Source organism: Rhinolophus sinicus, chromosome 5 (assembly GCF_057876585.1).
Source record: "Rhinolophus sinicus isolate RSI-liver-muscle chromosome 5, RSI-T2T, whole genome shotgun sequence".
NCBI classification, from domain to species: domain Eukaryota; kingdom Metazoa; phylum Chordata; class Mammalia; order Chiroptera; family Rhinolophidae; genus Rhinolophus; species Rhinolophus sinicus.
The window spans coordinates 8,203,659-8,230,333 of record NC_142505.1 but is presented as its reverse complement, the minus strand read 5'-3'; the positions used below and the strand labels follow the sequence as shown (position 1 = coordinate 8,230,333).

Here is a 26,675-nt window from a genome sequence, read left to right as displayed (position 1 = left end):
AGGTGTGTATGAGGAAAGTGTGTAAAAAAATGGTCCCGAAGGAGCTCTTGCATCACAACAATGCACCAGCTCACACAACACTGTGAGGGAGTTTTTTAGCCAGTAAACAAATAACTGTATTAGAACACCCTCCCTACTCACCTGATCTGGCCCCTAATGACTTCTTTCTTTACCCGAAGATAAAGGAAATATTAAAAGGAAGACATTTTCATGACATTTAGCACATCAAGGGTAATACGACAGCTTTGATGGCCATTCCAAAGAGTTCCAAAATTGCTTTGAAGGGTGGACTAGGCGCTGGGGCCAGTGCATAGCTTCCCAAGGGGAGTACTTCGAAGGTGACTGTAGTGATACTCAGCAATGAGATATGTAGCACTTTTTCTAGGATGAGTTCATGAACTTGACTGTCAGACCTCGTATCATTAGGGAAATGCAAATCAAAACCATGAGAGAAGGATGTGGAGAAATTGGAACCTTTGTGCACTGTTGGTGGCAATATAAAATGGTACAGTCTTTGTGAAAAACAGTATGATGATTTCTCAAAAAATTAAAAACAGAATTACCATATGATCCAGTAATTCCACTTCTGGGTACATATTCAAAGAATTGAAATTAGGGTCTCCAAGATATATTTGTACAGCTATGTACGCAGCAGCATTATTCACACTAGCTAAAATGTGGAAGCAACCCAAGTATCCATCGACTGATGAGTGGATAAGTAAAATGTGGGATATACACGTAACAGAATACTTGGCCTTAAAAAAGGAAATTCTGCAATATGCTGCAACATGGGTGAACTTTGAGGGCATTGTGCTAAGTGAAAGAAACCAGTCACAAAAGACTACTAATACTTTATGAATCCACTTATATGAGGTAGTCAAAATCATAAAGACAGAAAGCATAATGGTGGTTGCCGGGGGCTAGGGAGAGGGGAGAATGGGAAGTTATTGTTTAATAGGTATAACAGGTATAGAGTTTCAGTTTACAAGATAAAAAGAGTTTTGAAAATGATTATAATGGTTTCACAATAAAGTGAACGGATTTTTTTTTTCCTTCTTCCACCTTCCTCCACCCCTCCAGTTCAAGCCGTTGTTTCTCAGTCTAGTTGTGTAGGACACAGCTCCCTGGCCCATGTTGGTATTATGAGTCTTGTGCTCCCCCCGCTGAGGCCGTCGGTCACTGGTCATCGGTCGGCCGCTCACAGCAGCTCACGGCAGCTCTCGCCAGCTGCCGGCCGCTCCTGGCAGCACACGGTAGCCCGCAGCAGCCCACAGCAGCACACAGTGCAGCAGTACACAGCAGCCCAACTCCAGGGAGAGCCGTTGTTCACAATCTTAGCTGTAGAGGGCGCAGCTCACTGGCCCATGTAGGAATTGAACCCGTGACCTGGCCATTAGCACGTGGCTCCGACCACCTGAGCCACCAGGCCAGCCCCCCAAGTGAATGGATTTAATACCACTAAACTGTATTTAAAAATGGTTAACGGGGCAGCCAGATGGCTCAATTTGTTAAAGCGTGAGCTCTGAACCACAGGGTTCCAGTTCGATTCCCACGTGGGCCAGTGAGCTGCGCCCTCCACAACTAGATTGAAGACAACGAGCTGCCGCTGAGCTTCCGGAGGGCTGTCGGATGGCTTAGTCAGTTAGAGCTCGAGCTCTCAAAAACAAGGTTGCCATTTCAATTCCCACATGGGATGGTGGGCTGCGCCCCCTGCAACTAAAGATTGAAAATGGCGACTGGACTTGGAGCTGAGCTGCACCCTCCACAAGTAGACTGAAGGACAACGACGTGGAGCTGATGGGCCCTGGAGAAACACAGTTCCCCAATATTCTCCAATAAAACAAAAACAAAACAAAACAAAAAAAATGGTTAAGATGGTAAATATTATGTTAAGTGTATCTTACCACAATAAAAAAAGGTGCAAAACAAAAACACAAGATACCACTTCACACTCAACAGGATGGCTACTATAAAAAAATAAAACAAAAATAAGTGTTGCTCAAGGTTGCCAGTTCAATTCCTCGAGTCCTGCAAGGGATGGTGGGCTCTGCCCCCTGCAACTAAGATTGAACACGGCACCTTGAGCTGAGCTGCCTCCCGGATGGCTCAGTTGGTTGGAGCGCGGGCTCTCAACCACAAGGTTGCCAGTTCAATTCCTCGAGTCCCACAAGGGATGGTGGGCAGTGCCCCCTGCAACTAAAATTGAACATGGCACCTTGAGCTGAGCTGCCGCTGAGTTCCCGGATGGTTCAGTTGGTTGGAGCGCGTCCTCTCAACCACAAGGTTGCCGGTTCGACTCCCGCAAGGGATGGTGGGCTGTGCTCCCTGCAACTAGCAATGGCAACTGGACCTGGAGCTGAGCTGCGCCCACCACAACTAAGACTGAAAGGACAACAACTTGAAGCTGAACAGAACCCCCCACAACTAAGATTGCAAGGACAACAATTTGACCATTGTTCCCCAATAAAGTCCTGTTCCCCTTCCCCAATAAAATCTTTAAAAAAAAAGTGTTGCTGAGGGTGTAGAGAGAAACTGGAAACCTCAAACATTGCTGGTGGGAATGTAAAATGATGTAGCTACTTTGGAAAAGAATCTGGTAGTTCCTCAAAAAGTTAAACATAGTGATCCAAAAATTCTACTTCTAGATCTATACCCAAGAGAAATGAAAACAGGTATTCTTACAAAAACTTGTACATGAATACTCACAGTAACATTATTCCCAACAGCCCAAAAGAAGAAACAACACAAATGTCCAGCAATTGATGAATGGATAACAAAATGGGGTACCCCATATAATGGAATATTGTGTAGCTATAAAATGGATACATGCTATAACATGGATGAACCCTGAAAACATTACGCTAAGTAAAAGAAGCTGGACACAAAAAGCCACATTTTTTTATTCCATTTATCCTCATTATTCACAGATTCTGTATCAGCAAATTCAACAACTCACTACAATTTTTTTGGTATAGTTTTTCCAAATAATTGGTAACATGATGCAACATTCTTTTCCAAAAAGTCTCTCAGAAACCTTTCATTACTCTTTCTGGAAACGTTTCTAGCACACTACTGTCCTTATATATTTCCTTTCCAACTTCTTCAATATTATTTTCACTGACTTTATGAAATCAATGCTTTTTTTTTTGCAATAAATCTGCATTGTGTTTGTAGTGCATTGCCCAATTTTTAACAGTGAGACTTTTTGGTTGAGAAAGAAAATAATCCATTAGACAAGGATAGATGCTAATGTTAACTGAGTAGGGAAATTTAAATGAGAATTTTTAAAGTATTCAGTGCATCAATTAATGTTTTTTGGTCACAACTTTTGTTTCTTTAAGCAATTTTGAAGCCATTAAGATTAAGATACTGAGAATACCATATTTGCGTATCTGTGTGTATGCACATATGAAATGTGTGTACATGTATTTACTTACACGTAAGAGATAAGCTTTTCCAAGGTAACTGAATGTATTTGAAAAAGATTTCAAAACCCCACCACATTTCCAGGATTTTCAAGCACTTGTGAAGTTTAAGGATTAGAAGCAAACATACCAATTTATCTGAATTTACTGAACACTGAAAATTTAGAGTGCTAAGAACTTAGAGAAACAAAATGATGAAAAAATTGAAGCTCATCTGGTTCCCACTGAAACCATACAGCTTATAGACAAATCATCTTAGAAAATACATAGTTATATCAGTTATGTTGGTCATCTAAGCTAAGGATATTAAAGCACGTATCTTTGGGTAATATCAGACTGTTACGGAACCTGATTCACAATTCTATAGATCAGTACAAGGGTTAGCAAACTGCACCGCAAATCCTACCTGCAGCCTGGTTCTCTTCTTAAAGGGAGAGGAAAGAAGGAAGAAAGAAAAAGGTGGGATAAAAGAAGGGAGGAGGAGACTAATACCTCACAGTCATATTTTAAATTTTAGTATTTAAATATTTACTATCTGGCCTTTTACCAAAAAAAAACTACCAACCCTTGATCTAGAGAAATAAAAGCACACCTCTGGGTAACACACAACTAACTCTGTCATGGACCTGATTCATAATTTCATATACTAGCATAAAGACTAAAAATCCATTCTCAGTCAATAACAAATTAAAAAATGAACATATAACACATAATTCCAATATCTATGGCTCTACACAACCCCAAGGTCCAATTAAAAAAAATACTGGGCAAACACTGTTATGTATCCTAGCTTCCTTTCCCTCAGCATAAATTCTGTGAAACACTTTCAATGGTAATGGTTCTAGAACCAGGATTTAGCTTCCTTTAACAGAAGGAAGAGTTGTTTAACTCCTATCATCCTGTCCCTGTAATAAAGCAGAAGAGTCTATGGTTTTATCTCATAAACTGTATTTATTACAAATGGTGGGAGTAGGGGGGTCTCCCTTAGGTCATGGAGGTCCTGAGATTTGATTAAAAAACAAAAAACAAAAAAACAACATTAGAAGATAATGTACATTTCTAGAGGTTTCATAAAATCACACATGAGAGGGGCAGAGGAAGTGAGAGAGAGGGAAAATGGGGAGTGGAATGGTTATACTTATTCTTTTTAAAGCCCTGAAGAGATACTCTTCTAACTTCAGAGAGCTGGGCTCCCAAGAAACGAAAGCTAATTAGATTCTGTTTCAGTTTTCAGCCACTCAGAAAAATGGGCAAAGAATATGGACACAGTTCTTAAAATAGGAAATATAAAGATATTCCATACTTCACGTACAAGAGAAATGCAAATTAAAACTACAACAAGATTCCATTTTAGCCTATCAGTCTGACCAAGGTAAAGTAGTGTTGACCAAGATGTAGTGAAATAGGCACGCTTATGCACATACACTGCTGATGAGCATCAAATTGGTACAACTATGAAGAGCAACTTGGCAATATCTGTCAAAATCACAAATAACAGATTAAGACTCAGCAATACAACTTTTAGTAATTTATTCCCACATATGTGAATGTGTTCGAAATGACTCATGTAAAAGTTACTTGCTGCTAAGTTAAAGGAAGGAATCAACCTAAACGTCCAAAATAGGAGACTGATTAATATTATTAACAGGAAACTGATTATGGAGTATGTATACAATAAAATACTAAGCAGCTATGAAAAATATATTCTTTATAAATTGAAACGGTCTTTACAATATATTAAATAAAAAGCAAATAAAAAGGAAAGAAAGGATGGAAGGAAGGAAGAAAGGAAGAAAGAGAAAGGAAGGAAGGAAGGAAGGAAGGAAGGAAGGAAGGAAGGAAGGAAGGAAGACAAGGAGCTAACTAGTGCTGCAAAACAAACACACATAATACACACAAATTATCTCTGAAAGGTTACACAACAAACTAGTTGCACTGGTTGCCTCCAGGAAGCAGGACATGGGGCAGGTTAAGAATGAAATACTTCTCTGTATGGCCTGTTTTAAAATTAAAGAAAAAGGAAAAAGGTAACATGCCTCAGATGAAGCCCCAGACACAGTACCAAAAACTTGTGTGCACTGTGATTGCATCATGGTAAAGACCACCACCTGGGGGGCGGGGGCTGTGAGGTCTCAAGCAAGGCCTAAGGAACCTGGGGACTCCCAAGTCCACTTCATGCTGCTCGTTAGCAAGTGCCATATCTTAAAAAGTCCTCCTAGTTCAATGCCATTCAGTTTAAACTTGTCCCCCCAACCTCCTTCTTCTCTAGCCTTACCCATCCTTGACTCTAATTCCAAGAACGTCCCGTAGCAATGCTGAGTTGTATTAAGCACATGACTAAAATGTGCTGGGCTTACACTAAGTACTGAAGCAGGCAGTGAACAACAGACACAAATCCCTCTTTCCCGGCCTCTCTAGCCCGTAGTAACTGTGTGTACAGACAGTATAAGTGTTTATGCTGGTAAGTAGTCATTGAAGGATAATCAAGGTCATAATAACTGTTTCTCCAATTTCAGATTTCTGTTTTCTAGGCAAATTAATTTCAAATCTAAGATTTTTTCCTTACACTTTTCAAAGTTAACTACCTCCTCTATAATTTTTCTAATTATAACTTAAAAATCACCACAGCCCTCCAAGTGACTTCACTGAAGTTACATATTCTACTAGTCAACCCAACATGGCAGTTAAGAGTAGGAGCCTTCCTGCTGTCCAAATCATCCAGAAAATACTTCTGGACCATAGTTCATTCCTTCCCCAACCCATATGGATGCACATTCCTGTTTGAGAAGCTGCTCATATCTATGAACGCTTAGCCCAGGAAACCCCATAGCACATGACTTCAGGGGTTCTGAAAACCCTCTGAAGTTCAATTATGGATCACAAGGTAAAACCTCTGCAGCATTAAGGCAAAAAAGGATACTTGAACAAAATACTAAAATGGTAGTTTCTCTCATTTCAGAATGAATTTGGACTGATTACAGTTTTTAAATCAAATGCAGATTAAGAGAATTCTAAACGTATTCACTATAATTGCATGAATTGCCTAGCAGGGATATAGAAATCACTATTTGTTGGATCAGAAAAAGGAGCAGAAACAATATAGCATTTAAATCAGAAACCTGAGTCAATTTTTATCTGTCCCTTAAAAGCTAAATCACAACCTCATGGGCCTGTTTCCATTTTACAGCTAATAAAAACACCACCGCTTACTTCACGGGGTTGCAAAGATTACATGACACTCATTCAAATATTTTCTGACCACCTATCAAATAAAACACACACACTACGGATTCAAGAAGCAGTGTGGTAACATAAGGAAAGATGGACCTTCTTCATTTCTTCATTCAAATGAAGTGCCATAGGCCCTTAGAATGCCCTGGGGAGACTCAAGTGACCAAGACAGAAGCAGGAACAATTATGAAATGTTATCTGCTATGCCTGGAACTGATGTTATGTATACAGAAAGAGCAGAATACTGTCTTGGAGGAATAGGAATTGCTTTCCTAGAAAGAGGAGGAGATATCCAAACAAAACCAAGTGTTTTCAGGAATGCGTGTGTGCGTGCGTGCGTGTTTACACGTGTGCATGAACATTAGGTGCACAGGCCCACAGATGGGCCAGACCAGCTTGAGGTGAGGCTGCGTAAATGAGGACCAGACTACGCCATTGCGTACATGCCTCGTTAAGAAAAATGGACTTAAATCCTAATAGTTTAAGGAGGAACCATTGAAATGTTTTAAATAGGACACTGACACGAACCAATCCGTACTTCCAACAGATAACTCTGGCTACTAAATGTAGCACAGATTGTAGGGGGCACACAGTCACTTACTATTATTAACAGGTTACATTATTATAACCATTACTATAAAGATACCAAAATGAAAGTAACTCTTACTACAAAGATTAAGAAATGGCCTTTGGCCCTGAAGATCTCATGGTCCAATGAATGGAAACAAGCATCTAAGCAAGTAATTTTAGTAATCTGTTAAATTTACTACCACTGTATAGAAAAATACAGAAAAGGACAAAGCACTACAAGGGATGAACTGCAACTGTAACTCTAAATAAAGGAAGATTTAAAAAAAAGAAAGAAAAGAAAGGATATTCTAAGCAAAGAGAAGAGCGCACACAAGGACGAAAGGTGAATATGTATGAACAGCCTGATATGACTCATGCACTGAGTATGTAAGGGAAATTGTTGGGCAAGAAGGTTAGAGAAACAGAAGTACCTCCCATACTTATTTAGTTCTTCATACACTAAAGGCATTGCTTTTTACGCAATGGGAGTCTCTGTGACGCTACTAAAGATTCCTGTTGGTCACATCTGTATTTTTAAAAAAATAATGCTGTAGTGTAATAAAAGATAACATAAAGGAGGGAAGAACAGGAGCCTGCTGCAACAGTCTAAGCAAGAAATGACAAGAGCCTGAATTAAAAATGGCAGAGGAGACAATGTGAACTCTGTAACATGTAGGACTAAAGAAATCTCAGGTGCCCAAGAAATACTACCTTCTAAGGGACAGGCAGAATAGGAACATCAGTGAGAGCCACAGAAGAAAACAAATGATTCAGGGAGGGTGTGGTCTCAGATATACAGAAGACAAGAGAAATGATGGAGTGGTCAAGTACATTATGTGTAAACATGTTCATTCATATACATATAGAAATGTGTGTGTATATATGTATATTTCAAAGTCTGCTGACAGCTCTACAAGTAATGCCCCAGTAGCAACAATTTCATCTAAAGCTGGGATGTTGGTTTCTAAATACTATTTCCCACCACGAGGAACCAGAGCTTCTTATAGAAATGGCTGATTCCAGGGCTAGGTAAGGGAAAGCACAAGATGAACCTGGAACATCATGTTATACCAGGTTAAAAAAATGGAGAGATGTCAAAATCACACAGAAAGGAATTAACAGGCTCTCTCAGTGTTCATATCAGGGACAATTTAAGTATCAAATAAATAGTGGAACTAATGGATAATTTAAATAAAACAAGAATCCATGAGTCTAAACAGATACAAATAAAGAACTAAATTGAAGAGCAGGGAAAGCTCTTGCTTACAAAAGAATGCCAACCAAAAACACAGAAGTAAAAGAAATGATGGATTAGAAAATCACCATCTGGCAACCATCATAGTTACGTGAGTCAGGCAAATTCACTGGATGTTGAAGCTAATGGATAAATTTGGTGAAAAAGAGAATATTTACGTATTTCCAAAGGTGCTCCTATGTGGTACTTTGTAATTATAAAGGGAAAAAACTAACTTTACATTGACAGACATCACCTTAACCAAGTGATCAAAGCTGACAATGCCAATAATGGGACAAAGCAACATCATATTGCTACTATAATATTACTGACCAAAAAGTGTAACCTGAATCCAAACAAAACAAAACTTCAGACAAGCCCAAACTGAGAAATATTCGAAAACATTAAAAAATATTTTAAAATGTGAAGTTTATAAAAGGCAAAGAAAAACTGAAGAACTGTTCCAGATTAAAGGATGTTAAAGCAATACAACTCAACGCAACTCTTAATTTCAGATTAGATGCTGGAACAGAATTTTTTTTTTTTTTTTTTTTGCTATTATAGGACATTATGTACATAATTTGGCAAACGTTGGATGCAGTCTGTTGATTAGATAATAGTATGTGTCACTGTAATTTGCTGACTTTGATACGTATTCTGAAGTCATGTAGGAGAATGTCCTTGTTTTTATGAAATACACACTGAAATATCAAGGGGCAGTAGGCATCTTATCTGTAACTTAACTCTTTAAAAGTTAAAAAAATTTAAGAAAGAATGATACCACAAATTTGGTAAAATATTAAATTGGGGAAACTGGATAAAAGGTTTAGAAGAATTTGAAGCTGATTTTTTCTTACATTTGTCACTAAAATGTGTTATTACATGCAGAACACACACAGAAAGTATTCTTGCAGTTTTCCTGTTAAGTCTGAAATTACATCAGAATTAAAAGCTAAGAACACTTAAGAAGGAAAATTTGTATTTTTTTCATTATGGTTACATATAAAACTAGATTATACCAATTTATCTATACTCAAAAATTCACTTAAGTTTCCAACTAACTTGATCATGGTCCTGAGGGAAGAACCATATCCGATAAAGGTCTCTTCTAGCCCAGTAATTCTATGTAATGTACTTACTCTCTGCCTTCTCAGACACTCTTACATCCAAATAAAGTAACTTTTCCTAAACAGAGTGAAGCCTTTTAAAAAAAACTAACTTCATGGGCTACAGAAGCATGATCATTATGTCTTTAGGGAAATAGAATTAAAAGCTCACCCAAAAGACTAAAGTGTCAAAATAACTTCATTGAAAATCAGAATAATTAGAGCAGCCAAATTCTGTACTTTATCGTTTAGATCAGGTGTTGGCAAACTTATTCTGTAAAGGACAAGATATTAAATACTTTACGCTTTGTTGGTTATCCAGTCTCTGAAGCAACTACTCAACTCTACCACTGCAGTGCAAAAGCAGCCAGACAATATGTAAGTGAATAAACATGGCTGTGTTAACAAAAAGTTTATTTATAAAAACAGGCAGTGGGGCAGACTTGGTCAACCTATGATTTAGATGAAAGTATTTATTCAATAATAAATAAAGGGACTACTAATAAGTTTACAGATGTATTTGCCTTTTAACAAGCAAGATACTTATTAAAAAATTTCAATGTAGCAGTATCTAATACATTGTTCCTTGGGGACAATTCTAAACTTTAAAGGAAAGGATAAGTAATATTGATCTTTATGGATATAGAATAACCTCTACTAAGGATTTTGAAATTTATTACAGAAATCCAGGGCACATAATTTCATTTTGAAATGTTGCATTGCAGATTTCATATACAATATTAGCTACGGACTGAAATTCAAGCAGTGACTCAAAACTTTTCAGTTGAGCAATTGTTTTATGTAAACTTTCTGTAGAGAGTTTAACGCTTAACTTTCTAGGAAAATAACATGTTTGGTGAATTAAAGAAAAGAAATGTCTTGAGAAAAAGATGAAAAAATTAGTAAGAGTGGTCATTAAGAGTCTAACTTATCACATACAGAACGTTGTCCCTAAGTCATCTACTTCAGGGGTAATTGTAACTCCCCAGGCTTCATGATAAGGAGAGATGCGTATCCTGTAGCCCTAAGTGTTTACAAGACAGGCTCTGGAATCACTAGCCATCACAAGTTCTTGGGTGTTTAAATTGCAACTGAAACTGCCCAATTCACGGGAAACTCACCTCTTCTCATGATCCAAATGGATGAAGATTTTCCATTCAAGGTTGTAATTAATCACCACTTACAACCAGCTGTTTTGCCCTGTGAAGTCTAGGGTATATTTTCAGCATGAGGGATGATGTACAACACTTCCTTTTGCAAAAAGAAATATATGCACATGTCCCTGCTGAAAATGTAGCCCAGTACATTTACTTGTAAAGTGAAGACATGCTCATGTGTAGCAATGTGCTAGGTGATGTTTCTTGTTGAGGTCTACTTTAGGAGTCAAAATGTGTAAGCCTTGAGGAGCCAAGGCAGTGGTCCTGTGTATAGAGGTATAGAAAAAGTAGCTCACTTAATCCTTTCTCGCCAGGAGTCGGGATTTTCCCAGAACGACATCCATTGTCGGCAATGGACGCACCAAAATAACGCCGGCGCCAGTGAGTTAACCACCTCTGTCCTCTTTTCACCTATTATATTTTTCATGCATCATCCAACTTCCCAACCATCTTCCTGTTTCTTCACAGAATGCACGCTAGGTTCTCGTTTTTCTTCAGCACGAAGTTGAAAATGGAGTTGAGAAAAGGAGACACATGGTCAGCTGGTGATGTTAACAAGCTCCTTGCTGCCCTGAGAAGCTAGATGGAAATGGTTCAAGTTACAAGAGGGATCATCATCAGATCTGGGAGGACAAAGAGTAATTCACGAAGCTTCATTCCCTTCCCTCCCTCCCTCTTTCATTTATTGATGATCCCTATAGTCTGCCTTCACAGCAAAATCAAGATTAAGGAATCTGAAGCAACCTCTTTCAGTTCTTCACTCCATCCAGTGTGCAGAAAGGCCAAGTGGACCACATGTCCAGCAATGTTACAGTGGCCCCAGAAAGTCAGGGAAGCTTGGAGTGGCTAACATAACCAACAGTCTTAGATCAATGCTTTTTGGTGTGATCTTGGAATTAATATCAGTAACTATCAGTGCTTGGCAACAGGTGCTTAATAAAGACTGGTTGAATAAGACATTTTCTTTTCTGCCAATGAATACCTTGAACACATAGGTGGAAGTCAGACAGAAGTAGTTAACTCTTTCAATGCCGGGATAGTACAAATATATACATCAAGTCAATGTGTTTCTCTAAAACGTTCAAATTATGGGTTCTTGATTTCAGAATTCTTATTACATGCTAGCTAAAGTTTTTTATTTTCTGTTTTGTTTTTTTAAGGACAACCACAATCAGTTTTGAAATTAGAACATGGTAAATGTTAATAGAACAATAGATGAATTAAGAACCCCAGCACCAGCATGTAACAAAACATCACAGTTCAGTCAAGTAGAAACATTTCTCAGTAATGAAATTCTAGATGGGTAATGATTCCAGAGCAAACTTTGAAGAAATCTAAAGAAAGAGGATTTTACTTAATAGCTTCCTTAATGCTAAGAATTGGGATAAACCCAAAGTATAAAGGTTAAGAAGGATATATGTTAAGTACAAATACAATTTTAAACCTCAAATCAAGAGGATCACAAGCTACATAGTACTGTGCAACTGCTTTGATCTATCAGATAGCAGTGGGGAAGGTTAAAAAGCAGGGGAAGAAATAATTTCATGGGACTCAAAAATGTATATCTAAAGTATGAGTTTAAATTACAAGTTATATCTAATTAGGTTAAGAATATCCCAGAGAGTAATTCATATCATTACAATTACAATACAAAACTACCACATACAGAAACAAAAATATTCACTTTTTCCATATTTTAAGAAGAGACAGGATTTTAAAAAATTATGATTGCCTTTTCTATTTGTTTTTAATTATGTCAACCAGAGACTTCACAGATAAAGGTGATCTACTGGGCCTATAACCGTCCTCTCTATCAAACTGTATCTCTAAGGCCTTCTCTACGTCCACCTGTGTACTTGTCTCCATATCCACCTTCCTTACTGAACCAGCCAGAGTACAAGCTCTACTAGCAGTCTCCAAACACAAGAGAGACTTCTTCCAGGGGCTCCTGTACCCTCACAAAGCAGGCCTTAAATAATATCTCTTTCAATTAATTGCAATTCCAGTTCCTGTAGTTCACAGGTTGTATCATAAGCAGATTTACTATGAATCCTTCCTTTTAGAGTTATAAAAAGGTCAGATTTCATAATGTTTTTAGTAAGGCTGAGTTTACGCTGAACTGTAAGTGATGAAAGAGCAGCACGAGTAAGAGCTCAAATGGGTACATGAGCTGAAACCACACCATACTTAAAGAAGGGTCTCAACACAGCAACTGCAGATTCTGAAAATAAGCACAGTGCACAACCAACCAACTACTCATTTTGCTCAGTGTTAAGGCCAGTTCCATGTGGGTCAAATCACAGGATCTAATAAGTGCGCTTTGTAGTCATAACTGGGGACAGAGAGGATTCAGATATCCATCTTGCCGCAAATAAATCTGTAATGCTGGTTTATCTGGTTGCTTCACCTCTGGCAGAAGAAAAGAGGAACAGAAAAATAGAAGCTAGGAATGTAACCTGTTCCCACAGGATCCTCAAGACCCGGATCCCAGATCCAATCACTTACAACCAAAATGTACCACATCTCTCCTAGGCTCATCCTGTTATCGACTTCTGTGTTTATCCAAGAGCCAAGCTGGGTTTTCTGCAAAGCAAACCCTGCATATCTTGCTACATCTTTAACAAGCGATTATGTATGTATTAGGCATAAGGGTTCCAGACCTCTCTATTTTTCCTCTAGATAGCATGTTTTGTCCAAAGAAACAGGCATTTCAAGGCAGGTCTATTTCAGAAGCAATAATGGAACTGAATACCAACTAGTGCCATATAAAGTTATTTTACTGGAATAGAAATTTATGTTAAATCGTTTTTGATGAGGAGTTGCGAAATTACCTTGGTTTTCCAATTAGTTTTTTATTTTAAATTAATTTCTAGTTAATCCAATAAATTAATTTCCAATTAATTTAAACATTTTTTTCTTACGCAGAATCTTACATAGAATTTTCAAATGTAGACTCATATGTTTGTTACTCAAAGGATTTTTGCTTTTGTTTTCAATGTCAAGAGCCCTTGAATGACCGAATTCCCTGTTGTGATACACTTTTCTAAATGAGGAAAAACGGGACATTTGTGTATTAGTTTGGCTGGTTATATTTCTTGCCAAGGTTTAAAAGATGTCTGAAGCATTTATAATTAGCTAGCAGTAAGACAGTATTCCATTTTTCAAAAATACATGCAGAGCTAGAAAAGTAGATAACGTGACTTAAGTTTTGTGGAACTCTAAACCTGAGAAATTCAGGTTAAAATGAACAAAAATGCTCTCTTACCTTTAGATCTTTCCAACTGTCCAGGAGTTTGGTGGCCAAATCACTTATATCTACTGTTTTATCAGGCTGCTCCTGGCTTCTCTCACTCTCCACATCAGATACACCCTCCTCTTCATCTTGGGATGGTGTTTCCTCAGCAATATGTTCTTCCAGTTTTGTGCTATGGCTCTCTTTAGGCTCTATGTCAGTATCAGCCTCTGGTTCAGACGTGGGTAGCTTACTGGCCTCCACAACAATTTCACTATCAACTTTCGATCCAGGCAGCTGTTGTGTGAGTAGCTGTTGTGACTGTAACTCTTCCTCTTCTTCTACAGGGACGTTTTCTAACTGGTCAAGGTCCTCTTTGCCATCTTTGCCTTCTAGCTCGCTGGTAGCATCAGAGATTGCACTGTCCATGCTATTTTCACTTATAATTTTAAGTCTACGAAACACCAGCTTCTTGGGGGTGTCTGTGTCAGCTTCAGTGCTCAGCTTGGTGGAAGGATCAGGTGTGTTGAGTGGTGTGTGAGCACGTGACGTATTCTCACTAGAATACCCATCTCCTTCACTCAACTGAGGGACAGCAATCTTGGTCTGAGACCAACGTTGAATAATTGGAAGCACTTTGCTTTCCTCCAACATATTTTTAGTAGGAATGGGTAAGTGTTCCAAAGTCTTTATAATCTGATTAAACACAATAAAAAAAAAATCACATCACTTTGTTCAACTGACTTTGCAAACTTCTGGACGGGGGTCAGATCATTTCTGCAGAAACAGTGGGGGTTTTTTACTGTCTTATTAAATTAAGACCTAAGTCTCTGTAACCAGTCCAGAGAATTAAAATGTCATATTATTATTTTCCTATAGAAAGGAAGGAAAACTGTTTTAATAAGACCGACTACCAAGAATAAAATCTGCGGTAGGTGACTGCTCACAACATCAAACAGGACTGATTAATATTTTCCACCAGTAGTTCTCAAACCTGGGTAGATTTTTTAAAATGTGTGTACTACTAGACCTCACCTTGGGTATCTTTTTCTAAAAAGTTTCCCAAGTTGACTGTGATACAGGCTTAGGAACTATGCAACGACATATATTTAAATGATGTCTCACATATACACAAAAAAATGCAGATATTTACTTACCTCTTTGGCCTTTGATAAATAGATGTCTAGCAAAGAGAGACTCTCTCTTCGTTCAGAAATAAATACCCCTCCCACTCTGAAATCCACGAATTTCTTCCAAAGCACACCCTGCAATGTAGTTTTACCAAATCCCCAAGGCTCCCCCAACTTCTACTTATTGCCAAATCTTCTGGGAGAAGAATAATTCTGGGAGGCAAGATAATCACTTATTTGCCCACTCTTGTATTTTTGTTTTTAAACGTGTATTATTACACGACTTTGGGATTATATCAGAAGTTGTGATTAAAAAGAATTACATTTTAAACCAAGTTAGAAAACTCTTTATTTCATAGGAAGGTATAAGTCAGAACTCTACTAACAACACTGCCAATGAACATTTACTTAGATCTTTTAAAACATTTATATACTCCTCAAAATCTTCTTACTCTTGTCATCCAGAGTTCAGTTGCTCACTAATTTTTTTAGAACCCCAGAATTTAAGTTTCATATCTTTTTAAAACTATGGTTTTAGCAACAAACTGGATCTTTCACTTATCTAGGATAGCATAGCTTGCTCTCACAGTTCCCAACTATGCAGTACCAACCTTGAAAAGATACAAGGAAAACCACGGGGTGGTTTAGCAAGCTGTATATAAAGGTAATAGTTACAGGGATGACAAGATTATTTAATACCAGTGGTAAATATAGTGCTAAATTCATTATCTCTGATATTATCACATATCATTAACCTAAGCAATCAGTATAGCGGTTTTAAGAAACAAGCCAAGTTGAATGTGAACTGACCTCTTCCTGAAGTTTCTGGTTACTTTCCCGGCCTTCACCTAGCTCTGCCATCCAGATCCACAACAAAGACAGCCCATGACGTTCCAGAAAAGACTTCAGGCAAGACTGTGAATGTGTGTTCTTCCATGGTGGAGGGGAAGCAGGATACAGGGTATTTGGGGATGGGTGGGGTGAGGCGTGGGGAGAATAATACCAGACAGAGCATTAAAGAGGGCCCACAGAGAGGACTAAACAGTTCGTTTATATTCCAAAAAACCCAGAAACTATTTTAATTAACTCAACTGAGCTATGTAACTAATAAATGCTTTAAAGTAAGCGATTATAATCTTTTTTTGATACCTACAATGTATCTAGTCAACCTGGACTTTACTAAAGTAGAAAATTATATAAATATTAATGTCATTTACAATGAAATTCAATTCTAAAGGACTAAGAAACAAATTACATTATTTTTACTAAAAAAAACTAAAAGTATAAAAATTGGTCTTTAAATAATTTTTTTTCCTCTTCCCCTCAGATGCTTGTTCAAAAGGTTTTTTTCTCTTATATGTAAAAAAAGTCATCAATTTTTTTTATTATCCAACTTCTTGTGGCACACTTAATAAACTGGAATAAATAAGACTACTGTTAAAATTTCTTGCTTTGAGATCCTGTGGTAAAAATGGTTTTGGTAAAAATCGGGGTTGGGGGAATTATCAAGTGTTACAAATTGTTACACCAAAAATCCCACCGTGTTCTTTGACTAAAGAGAGAAAGCAAACAAGAGCTAATCAATTAAACGATGCTGAACTCTTCAGCCATTTTTAACAGTACAAGCTTACAAAGTCATGAAGAACTCGCATATCCATTTTAAAAATAAGAGTAATTTTTCTTATTAGAATTATTCCTTCTCCATTCACCATTCTGGACTGTAGTTTAAATGTCCCACCTCAAATTCAGAAATAAAAAATAAATTAATATCAAACTGTTCACCTGTATGAGCTTGAGACAGGTAAGCTTCTGCTCCAAAGTTTCAATTCTAACCATTAGCCGGGATAAGCTGAGAACCTGATTTTTATCAGAGAGACCCTCACCATTCTCCATCAGAGCTTCTAGCTCTCCATCCACCTACCAGAGCAAAGAAATATATCTGGTTATAAAACAACAACAACAACACAAAACAAAAAACCCCCACAAACCTAAGAGTCAAACAACCTGAAAAAATGCTCAACCTCACCAGTGATAAGGAAAATGCAGTTAAGACCACAATGAGAAACCATGTTGGTCAACATTGCTCAACACTCACTGGATTGGGGAAAAAATTTAAAAGTCTGATAATATCAAGTCTAGGGAAAGATGTGGATCAAAAGGAACTTTTATATACTGTTGATGAATGTATAAATTGGCACTGCGCTGTACACCTGAAACTAATATAAAATAATAATGAATGTCCACAATACACACACACGCACTGGGGGTGCCAAAAAAAATGAATACAGGTGGACACTTTGGTCAACATTGCTCAAGCAGTAGTTCACCGTAATCAGAAGTGTCTGGAGACTGATGGTAACCACTCTGAGCACCTCTTATGTTTACAGAAATCAAACGTTATATGAGTATTACAATTTTATTACAGTTTTCCTTTCTTAAACTGTGTATATTTTTTGGCACACTCTGTGTGTGTGTACGTACATGTACACACACACACACACACACAACATAGGGGAATACAGTCAAAGGTACTATAATAGCTATGCATGATGTCAAAGGGGTAGTAGACTTAGGGGGGGTTTCACTTTGTGAGGGGTGTAAATGTCTAATCATTACGTTGTTTTATATACCTGAAACTAATAAAAAAAAAAGTAAAAAAAAAAAAGAGAATTGCAAAGGGGGAAAAAAAGAAAGTATAAATTGGTATGATCAATTTGAAAAGCATTTCATTCACTCATCAAACGTTTACTAAGCACTTATTATATGTCAAGTATAATTCTAGGTGCTGAAGACATTGCAATGAAGCAAAACAAACAAACAAAAATGTGCCCTTATGGGAGACAACGATCAAATTACATTAGGTGAAAAGTATATCAGAAAAAATAAAGCATTAGTTTGAAAAATAAAATATTTGTATCCCTTATGCCCAGCAATTGCACATCTAAGCATAAATCCTAGAGAAACTTCTGCACTTTCAGAGAATCATAAGAATGCTCGTTGAACAACCATTCACAAGAGCAAAACACTGCGAACAACCCAAATGTCTGTGACCAGGTTGGATAAAGTGGCATGTTCACACAATGGAGTATTATACCACAGTGAAAGGAATCGAGTGCAGCCAAATGCAACACATTCATCAATCTTACAAACATAATGTATGTGAAAAAAGCAAGTTCCAGAAGATTACATGCTATATGAATCTGTTTTTTATGTACCTCAAAACCAATTTTTTTATAGATACACATCTGAGAAATCTATTTTAAAAAGGCAAGGGAGGTAAGACACAAAATTCAAAAACTGTTATCCTTTAGTGGCTAAACAGGGAGAAGAAAGCAGAGAAGTGCTCACAAGGGTTTATTTTATAAATATGCTTTATAATTTATATACATTCTTTGGATGTTTCAAATATTACATTTAAATAATATGCAACAAAAAAGAAATCCAAGTACTAAAGGTTGTTTTCCAGCTGTGTCATAATGGTTATAAAAGATATAAAGATGCCCTCACAGAACTTACTATAGTGAAGATAAAATTAATTCATATAAAAAATAAACAATGAAGCATTAACTATAAATGTTAAAAACCTAAAAGGCATAAGAAGGAAGGGAGTGGTTAGAATGAGAATCACCAGAAGTGAATACACAGAAGTGGAATTAGAAACAGATAAGATAAAAAGGAGGGAGAGTTGTGAGCAAAGTAGATGGAAAAGCTTGAACAAAGGAAAACGGGAAATTATGACAGTGCATAGCTTAGGCTGGTTGGAGTGGATAAGGTGTGGTAAGGAACTGAGAAAAACTGTATCAAAAGGAAAGTTGGTGTTAGATTAGAAAACCTCAGATGTAATATAAAAGAATCTGGATTTGATAAACAAGAAAGCTCTATTACTGATTCCCAAACGGAAGTAATATGATCAAATCAAAATGGAATCTGAGACTAATCAGTGTGGCAAGAACAATGAAATCTAGACTAGATAGAGACTGAAGGACAAGATATAAAGACAGTATTAAATCAACTTGACATGAAATGATCCAAGTTGATAATAAATTACAGAAAAGAAAATCTAAAAGAGTCTTAAAAAAATTTTCTGTTACTTAACTGGCTATTTATAATCTCACTTAACATTAGGTTGATGCAAAAGTAATTGCGGTTTTTACAATTATCTTTAAACTTTAAAACAATTACTTTTGCACCAACCTAATATAACTTCAGGCAAAGCACTAAACATTTCTATTTCATATACCCCAAAACTCACATTAAGATAAAGAACAAAAATTAATGAGAAAATATAAAATGCTGCCTGCAAGAAGTTGAAGATACGTAAGCTCATTTTTTTCCCTTCTAAAATGTGCATTTAAGGCTCATTCTTTTCCATTTCCAGGATCATTTCTTAAATTTGAATAGATTACCCCACTAAACTTTAATTAAAAAAATTTGAATAGATTAAATACAAGAACCGAAAAGCCAATTTATAGTTAAATCTTTATTCAAGACAGACAATTTCCTTAAAGATGTTTTTTTCTTATGTAATGTAAGGAAAAATGTAAAACTTCCTAAATGTTTACATATCCTAAATGTAAAACTCCCCAAATTCTAGAGGATTAGAATAGGAAAGAAAAAAAGGCTTTAACATTCTACTTTCCCCCCTAAACGCAAACAGCCAGAATCTTGCTTTTGACAGTTTTGAGAAGCAAACATTTCACTAGGGTTATTTTCCATTCATAATAGGCATGTAATGATTCCATAACTCTGAAAACTTAAGAGACAAAACTGAGTTGTTACTTCCATTCATTTAATAAACATTTCTTGAACAGATATTACTGTATATAAGGCACTTCCGGGATATAAAAAAGTAGCAATTTCCTTATCTTAAGGAAATAAATAGTAAAAATACAGAAACTGAAGTATAAATAACAAAAATTTGCAAAAAAAATACAGGTGGACAACCTTTGAACACTTCTACTATAATGATAAGTTTAATGATTGTATTGATATACATGAAAGTAAACATGCCAATCCCAATGGTGATATGACACAGCTTCCATAATTTTGGATACAAGTTGACAATCAACTGTGGAATTAATAACTTTTAGGATACCTGAGGTGGGATGAGAGACAGCATAGAATGACTGAGTTTGATTGCTTTCATTAATTTACATTTACTAAAAGTATTTTTCATTTAGGGATCACCACCTTTCAAAAAGGATTTGAGGTAACTAAAAGTTAACATAGATGCTTAAAAAGAATTAGGATGTATTTTAATAAATTATGGATAATTGAAAATTTATATGTACATTTATGCATATTTCTACAGCACTTAAAAATTTATTCTGTTAAGTACTTAATCAGTCTAAAATATTATTTATTCTTTTTTAATACTTTAGTATTTTTGGCTATGAACTGTCTTTAATGGGTCTAAGCACCATTTTTAATCCTTTCTGGTAAAATGTATACATACAGTATACAAATAATTAATAAATAGGTTTAATGAATAAACACGTGAACAACAGTCATGCAACATTGGTTAAAAAAAAAAGGACAATGCCGGTATTCCCAAAAATCTCCACGTGCCTCTTCCTTGTCAAAACACCTCCTCTTCTCCACTCCAGAGGTAACGTCTCCTAACTTTATAGGAAATAGCTCTCTGGTTTTAAAAAATAAATTTGCTCCTTTTATATAAACCCCTAAATATTATAATTTAATTTTGTCCTTTATGGAAATGAAATCATACTGGACAAAATCTTATGCCGTGCTTTTTCATTCAGACTTAGACTTTAAGAGTCACCTATGTTGTTGCATGCAGCCAGAGTTCCTTCATTTTCATAACTGGTTCTTTTCTTTATACGATTTCATTATAATTTATCCATTCTAATGTTCATATCCATGAACTGTTTCTGCTTTTTCTAATATAAGCAATGCTGCTGTGACTCCTGGTGCATACTGTAACTAGTTTCTCTCTGGTTCTACACCCACGAGTGCAACTGCTGGCTCATACAGCATATATACAGTCACCTTTAGTACATATGTCAAAGTAGGTTTTTTAAAAATTTTTTCATTGGGAAAATTGGGAAACAGCATGTTTTTCCAGGACCCATCAGCTCCAAGTCAAGTTGTTTTCAATCCAGTTGTGGAGGGCGCAGCTCACTGGCCCATGTGAGAATCGAACCTGTGACCTTGGTGTTATGAGCACGGCGCTCTAACCAACTGAGCCAACCGGCTGCCCTCAAAGTATTTTTAGAAGTGGTTATATCCATTTACACCCTCATCGGTAGTGTATAAGATCTGTTGTTCTGATGCATTATCAGACTTAATTTTTATTAATCTGGTGATTATGTAAAGGACATCTGAAAGTTTTAATTTGTACTCCCCTAATTACTAATAAGGTTGAACACCTTTCCATATGTTTAGTATTTGGATTAGTAAAGTGTTTGTGGAAGTTGTCTATTTATTTTTCTTTTGTGCTGGCTGCTTTTTGTTCTTATTGAATAGTAGGATACCAATCATACTCAATGCTAGTACTTCTATGTTATGTGTTGAAAGCAAATATTTCCTCCTTTTGTGGCTTTTCCCCGTCTTTCTTGTGTTAATTAGTTATCATTAACTTGTTTCACACTCAAACAAAGAAGCCGTTTCAGATTATTTCCTGTATGTACTTTACAAATTACAAATTACAAATAACATCAAGTAAAAATATGGACTTATTATACCTCCATCAACTATTTCATTAAGTACCTAGTTTGTGACAAACCCAAAGACGACAGCACCTGTCCCGGGGAGCTTATAGTTTTATTAAGGAGTTAAGCTGTACAAAGATGTAATCAGAATAGCAAGGAATAAAAAATGTCTGCCAGTCAAGGGCTAATATGGGGGATACAAACTACAGTGCTACTAACCTAGTCTTATTAATAGTTAAAATATGCAAAATTGTGTTTTAAACTGCTGCTGTCTTGTCCTCTCCATGGCATCCCCTACCCAAAAGAAGTCCTAAGACTCACCCTTGGAAATTCAAGAGGTGCTACTCCTGTGATTCTCCTCAACTGAATCTGATCAGAACTAAGAACCTAGACAGCAGAAGGGGATTTCAGCAGGAGACTATCCAAATAAAACTAAACTAGAGTTATATTTCTTTAGAGTCAAGGACAAATGACCCTTCTAGGAACCTAGGTTCATTCTGGTTCATTGCTCTATATGGGCAAAGTTTCATCCAAAACATTCTTATTCCAGAATAACTTCACATCTGCAGCAACCTATGACTTCAGCCCACTAAATGACTGGATTCGTGTTACATGTAATTCAGTCTGTAATACCAAAGCCTATACTGATATTGACACACTATTACCAGAAAAAAAGAAGCAAACGAAAAACAGGAACACCTACCCCCTTGGTTCCTTGAGGGTTGTTCTTTAATCTTATCAAGAAAGTAGAAAACCACTGGATATTAGTATGATGGAGGTATAACACTGCCCAGGAAACCATAATATTACAAGGACACTCCCCACCAATAAAGTAGCTTTAAAAAATACGTTTATTCTGTAAGTTTTGGAAACAGGAAAGAGCCAAAGGGAAGTTTTTAAGGAGATTTTAGCTTAGGTCAATATGTTTAGTGACTATTTTGTGGCTCTTCTGGTACACTATCAATGAAATAAGAGTTAAAAATAAAAGCAATCTTAATAGAGTTTACAGAAACATTTCCTGTAATAGTCAAGTCAAGAAGGCCAATAATAGGCTTCACTTCCATGGATATCTTGAAGAAACATGTGTAGAAGAGATATGTGCAAAGATATTAACTGTTGATATTAAGACCAAAAACCTGGAAACACAAGTGTCCATTAGTAGGAATATATGTAGGTAAACTGTTATATGACGAAAAACATTACAGCAGTTAAAATGTTTATATACACAAAAAAACTCAATATATTTCAAAATGCAGACATTGGCTGTTATGACCACATCTGTCTCAGAGTTGGGAAGGGATGCGATTGCTCTCTACAGTTTGACTGCTACAGTTTGACTGCAGTGCAACCTAATGGTTAAGATCAAAGATGATACCGTAAGAGCTAGACTAGCTCTTTTCCATCACCTACTGAGTGACCTTGTAACCTCTCTGGGCCTCTGTGTTCTCATCCGTAAAAGAGAGAAAATGCTTGTACCTTATTTGAGGGTTTATTGTGAGAATGGGGTAATCTCTCAAGTGTTTAGGAGAGTGCTTGGCACAGTTACACTATGCATGTTCTCTAAAAAGAAAGCTGAAGTAAACACAATATTCTCAAGAGCATTCATCCATCTTGGGTGGTAGAAACACAGGTGTTTGATATAAACCCTCCTTTACTGCATTTTTTTTAATTGGCCCCTTTCGGGGTCCTTTTTTATTTTTAAATGGCCCTTTTCAATGCTGTTTTCTATCTATGTCATATTAGAGAATTCAGATTCTCTATAATTAATTCTCTCCAATTAATCTGGGCTTACTGACATCAACTTTTAACCATTATACTTTTATCTCCTCCCCCATTGTCTTCTACCTCATCTAAACAGTAAGATTGATGTCATTTATAATTCTTAGCAGTATTGGTTCCTGAAAAGCCCAGGAATGAGCTAACTGCAAAAGAATCACAGGAGGCTACGCTAACACCTGCAACCCCCTAGCTCCTTCTCCTAGCCCTTCACCAAGATTCACAGGTTTAGGGATGGGCCCAGAAATGTGCAGTTTCATTATGTACCCTGCCAGGTGGTTACAAGGCTGAGAAACATTGTAATGAAAAAGGGATCCTCAGAAAAAGGGAGGGGACATTTTTAAAAACAACACAAAGCCCTTGTCCCACTTAAGAGTCCCTTTAGTACCAAGATACCTCCCACCTCCAGTAGTAACTCAGGTGAGCTGGGGTAGAAAAAAGGCTATTAACTATTGTCCTAACGTATTAAATGAAACGATCATCTGAGACTATTCCTTTCTCATTCTTGGGTTGCGTGTTACCTCTCAAAACTCACTTTAGGGGCCGGCCTGGTGGCTCAGGTGGCTGGAGCACGTGCTCCTAACACCGAGGTCACAGGTGCGATTTCTACAAGGGCCAGTGAGCTGCGCCCTCTACAGCTAAGATTATGAACAACAACTATCCCTGGAGCTGGGCTTCCATGAGCGGCCAGTGGCCAGTGTGAGTGGCCGGCAGCCGGCGAGAGCTGCCGTGAGCTGCTGACCGACAACTGGCAACCAACTGCCTCAGCCCGGGGAGCGTAAGGCTCATAATACCAGCACGGACCAGGGAGCTGTGTCCTACACAACTAGACTGAGAAACAACGGCTTGAACTGGAGTGGGGGGGAGGCGGAAGAAGGGGGAAAACAAACAACCTCACTTTATACTCTAAAAAGGGTTTTCAGAGATTTTAAGAACACTTTCAAACTTTAGAGTTTCAAACAAAAGACAGACCCAATATTAAAATATTAGAATATAGATCAGACTTAAGTGAGCTAACAGATAAACATTTTATTTGTACTCAGGGTTAGGAGTTTTATAGGCTCTAAAAAACTATTAGCCCATGTGTTTTCAAGATGACTTCAATAGTTTTCAGTACGCAATTCTCTATGAACCTGAAGTAAAAATAGCAACCATCCATCTTTCTTTTCCATGATTATCTCTTCTGATCCTGAATTACTCTGGTTGTAGTTTTGACTTTTCAAACTTCAATCAGAAAAGCTACCTCCCTTCTTAAAATGCATATGGTGAAAGCTGAAAGGAGGATAGAACACTTACTGAATCCTTCTTACGAGATCGTTCCTTCTTCATTTTCCCTCCTGCTGCTCTGATGCTGACTCTAGTCTCTCCTCCCAGGTAACCCCGGCAATTAGCTGACCCACAGAAACATTTCTGAGCTTCTTTTCTGTTCAAGGAGCACAGGAAAGATGTCAGTTATGTGAAAGTAAACCATATAAAAATGTTGACAATATAATAATTACAAGAGAGAAGTCAATCAAGCCTAAAGAAAAAATTACTTTGAGACTCCAACAAACCTAATACTGTCTAATGCAAATGCCTGAAAATTACTCTTAAAAATATTCATTCTTTTTCCACTTTTCCTTTATTAGCTAGATATAACTAGCCAAGATGTTAATGAGTAATTTCTCCATTTTACGAGTACCCACTAATAATTGAAAATAAGAGATCATATACATATTGGGCTAAGAAAAAACTGTTTAAATGTTCAATTGCTTAAATACATTTATTACTTACTTACACACAAATATTTAACTGGCACACAGAACAAACAAAATGTATTATTACAAATATATACAGATATAAAATGCATTATGAGTACAGGATTCTTAAAAGGTAACACATGATTATTGAAAGTTATCATCACATAAGGATGAGACAATAAAAATAAATCGAGTAATAAATAAATGTAACCACAGAGTCAAGGAAAAGTGGTGGAAAAAACACAGGCCTAACTCTATAAGCTTGAGTAAAAACCACCTCTGCCATTTATTTACTGTGTGACCAAAGAGCTACCTGAGGAAAACATGAAGGACTATTCCAAAAGTAAATTGATAGATTTAGTGTATGACAGTAGCAGTCGGAGGCACAAAAATAAATTAGTCAATAAATAGAGCAGGGAATCACAGATAGCACTTGACTTTCAGTTTCTCTTCCTTCAGAGAACAGTATAAACACAAGAGAAAACAATATGGAGCCCTACACAGAACCTGGTCTGTACTCATCCCCAAATACTTGACCATTGCCTAGATCCTTTAGTTTATGAGCTGTTGCAAAATGGTGATACTATTACTACTTCATTTATTAGTCGAAATAACCTCTATAAAGAACTTCCTCAAACTATTTGGTTAAACGTGAAGTAGAATTCACGTGGAAAAGACAAGATAAATGTTTAATTTTTTTTCTTTTTTAATTTTTAAATTAGTTTTCAAAATCATGAATTGGTTCCCATCAATTATGATAAATGCAATTTTATTTTTAAAGTACCATTAAAATGCATGGATTTTACATAATGTGCTTCAAACCATTGCAGTTATTGTCCTGACTGATGCTTAAGTGTTAATAGGAACTCTCCCTCTTTTGGTGAGAGCCTATTCGAGCTAGCTTCTGAGTCCCTTTGACGTGACCCTCCTAATCTTTTCTATCTGGTTTTCTGGTATGACAAGATAATCCATGATCATCTTGTTCAATTCCTATCTCAAACTTAAAATCAGACACCGCTCCAAGGAACCCTGTTCCTTCTAGTGGGGTTTTATAAAATCATAATATAGATGCTAGGGATATTCATTGCTATTGCATCAGTTACTCGTTTGGTAGACAAAACTAGGTAACAAATTATTTTTCAGAGCACCACATGGTATAGATGAGACAAGATTTATCATGAGTTAATAACTGACAGATGAATGATAAATACACAGATTTATTCTACTATTTACACACACTGTTGACATTTCTATAAGTTTTTAAATTATATTAGAAACATATAAATAAGACGGCATGAAATTCAGAGGAAAATTATTTAGTTCACATACAATATCATTTACTGGCCCAAAGTATCATACAGTAGCAAAACCACACAAAATTGAAACAGTATACTATATAGGAGC

General features: G+C 36.7%; 1 protein-coding gene across 5 annotated transcripts in view; it reads right to left on the bottom strand.

Annotated features, from left to right (window-relative positions):
- Positions 1 to 26,675, bottom strand: part of SETD2 (SET domain containing 2, histone lysine methyltransferase) — a 109,630-nt gene that overhangs the window by 37,554 nt on the left and 45,401 nt on the right. For 3 of the 5 annotated variants that reach the window (XM_088798193.1, XM_019724006.3, XM_019724007.3), the window contains 4 exons: positions 24,829 to 24,955; positions 16,868 to 17,002; positions 15,896 to 16,015; positions 13,989 to 14,651 (listed from right to left, as the gene is read on the bottom strand). In XM_088798193.1, the coding sequence (XP_088654319.1) occupies positions 13,989 to 14,651; positions 15,896 to 16,015; positions 16,868 to 17,002; positions 24,829 to 24,955 (1,045 nt within the window). Of the gene's footprint in view, positions 1 to 11,019; positions 11,303 to 13,988; positions 14,652 to 15,895; positions 16,016 to 16,867; positions 17,003 to 24,828; positions 24,956 to 26,675 lie in introns of all 5 variants that reach the window. The other 2 variants (XR_016021252.1, XR_002136692.3) reach the window with 2 other exon arrangements.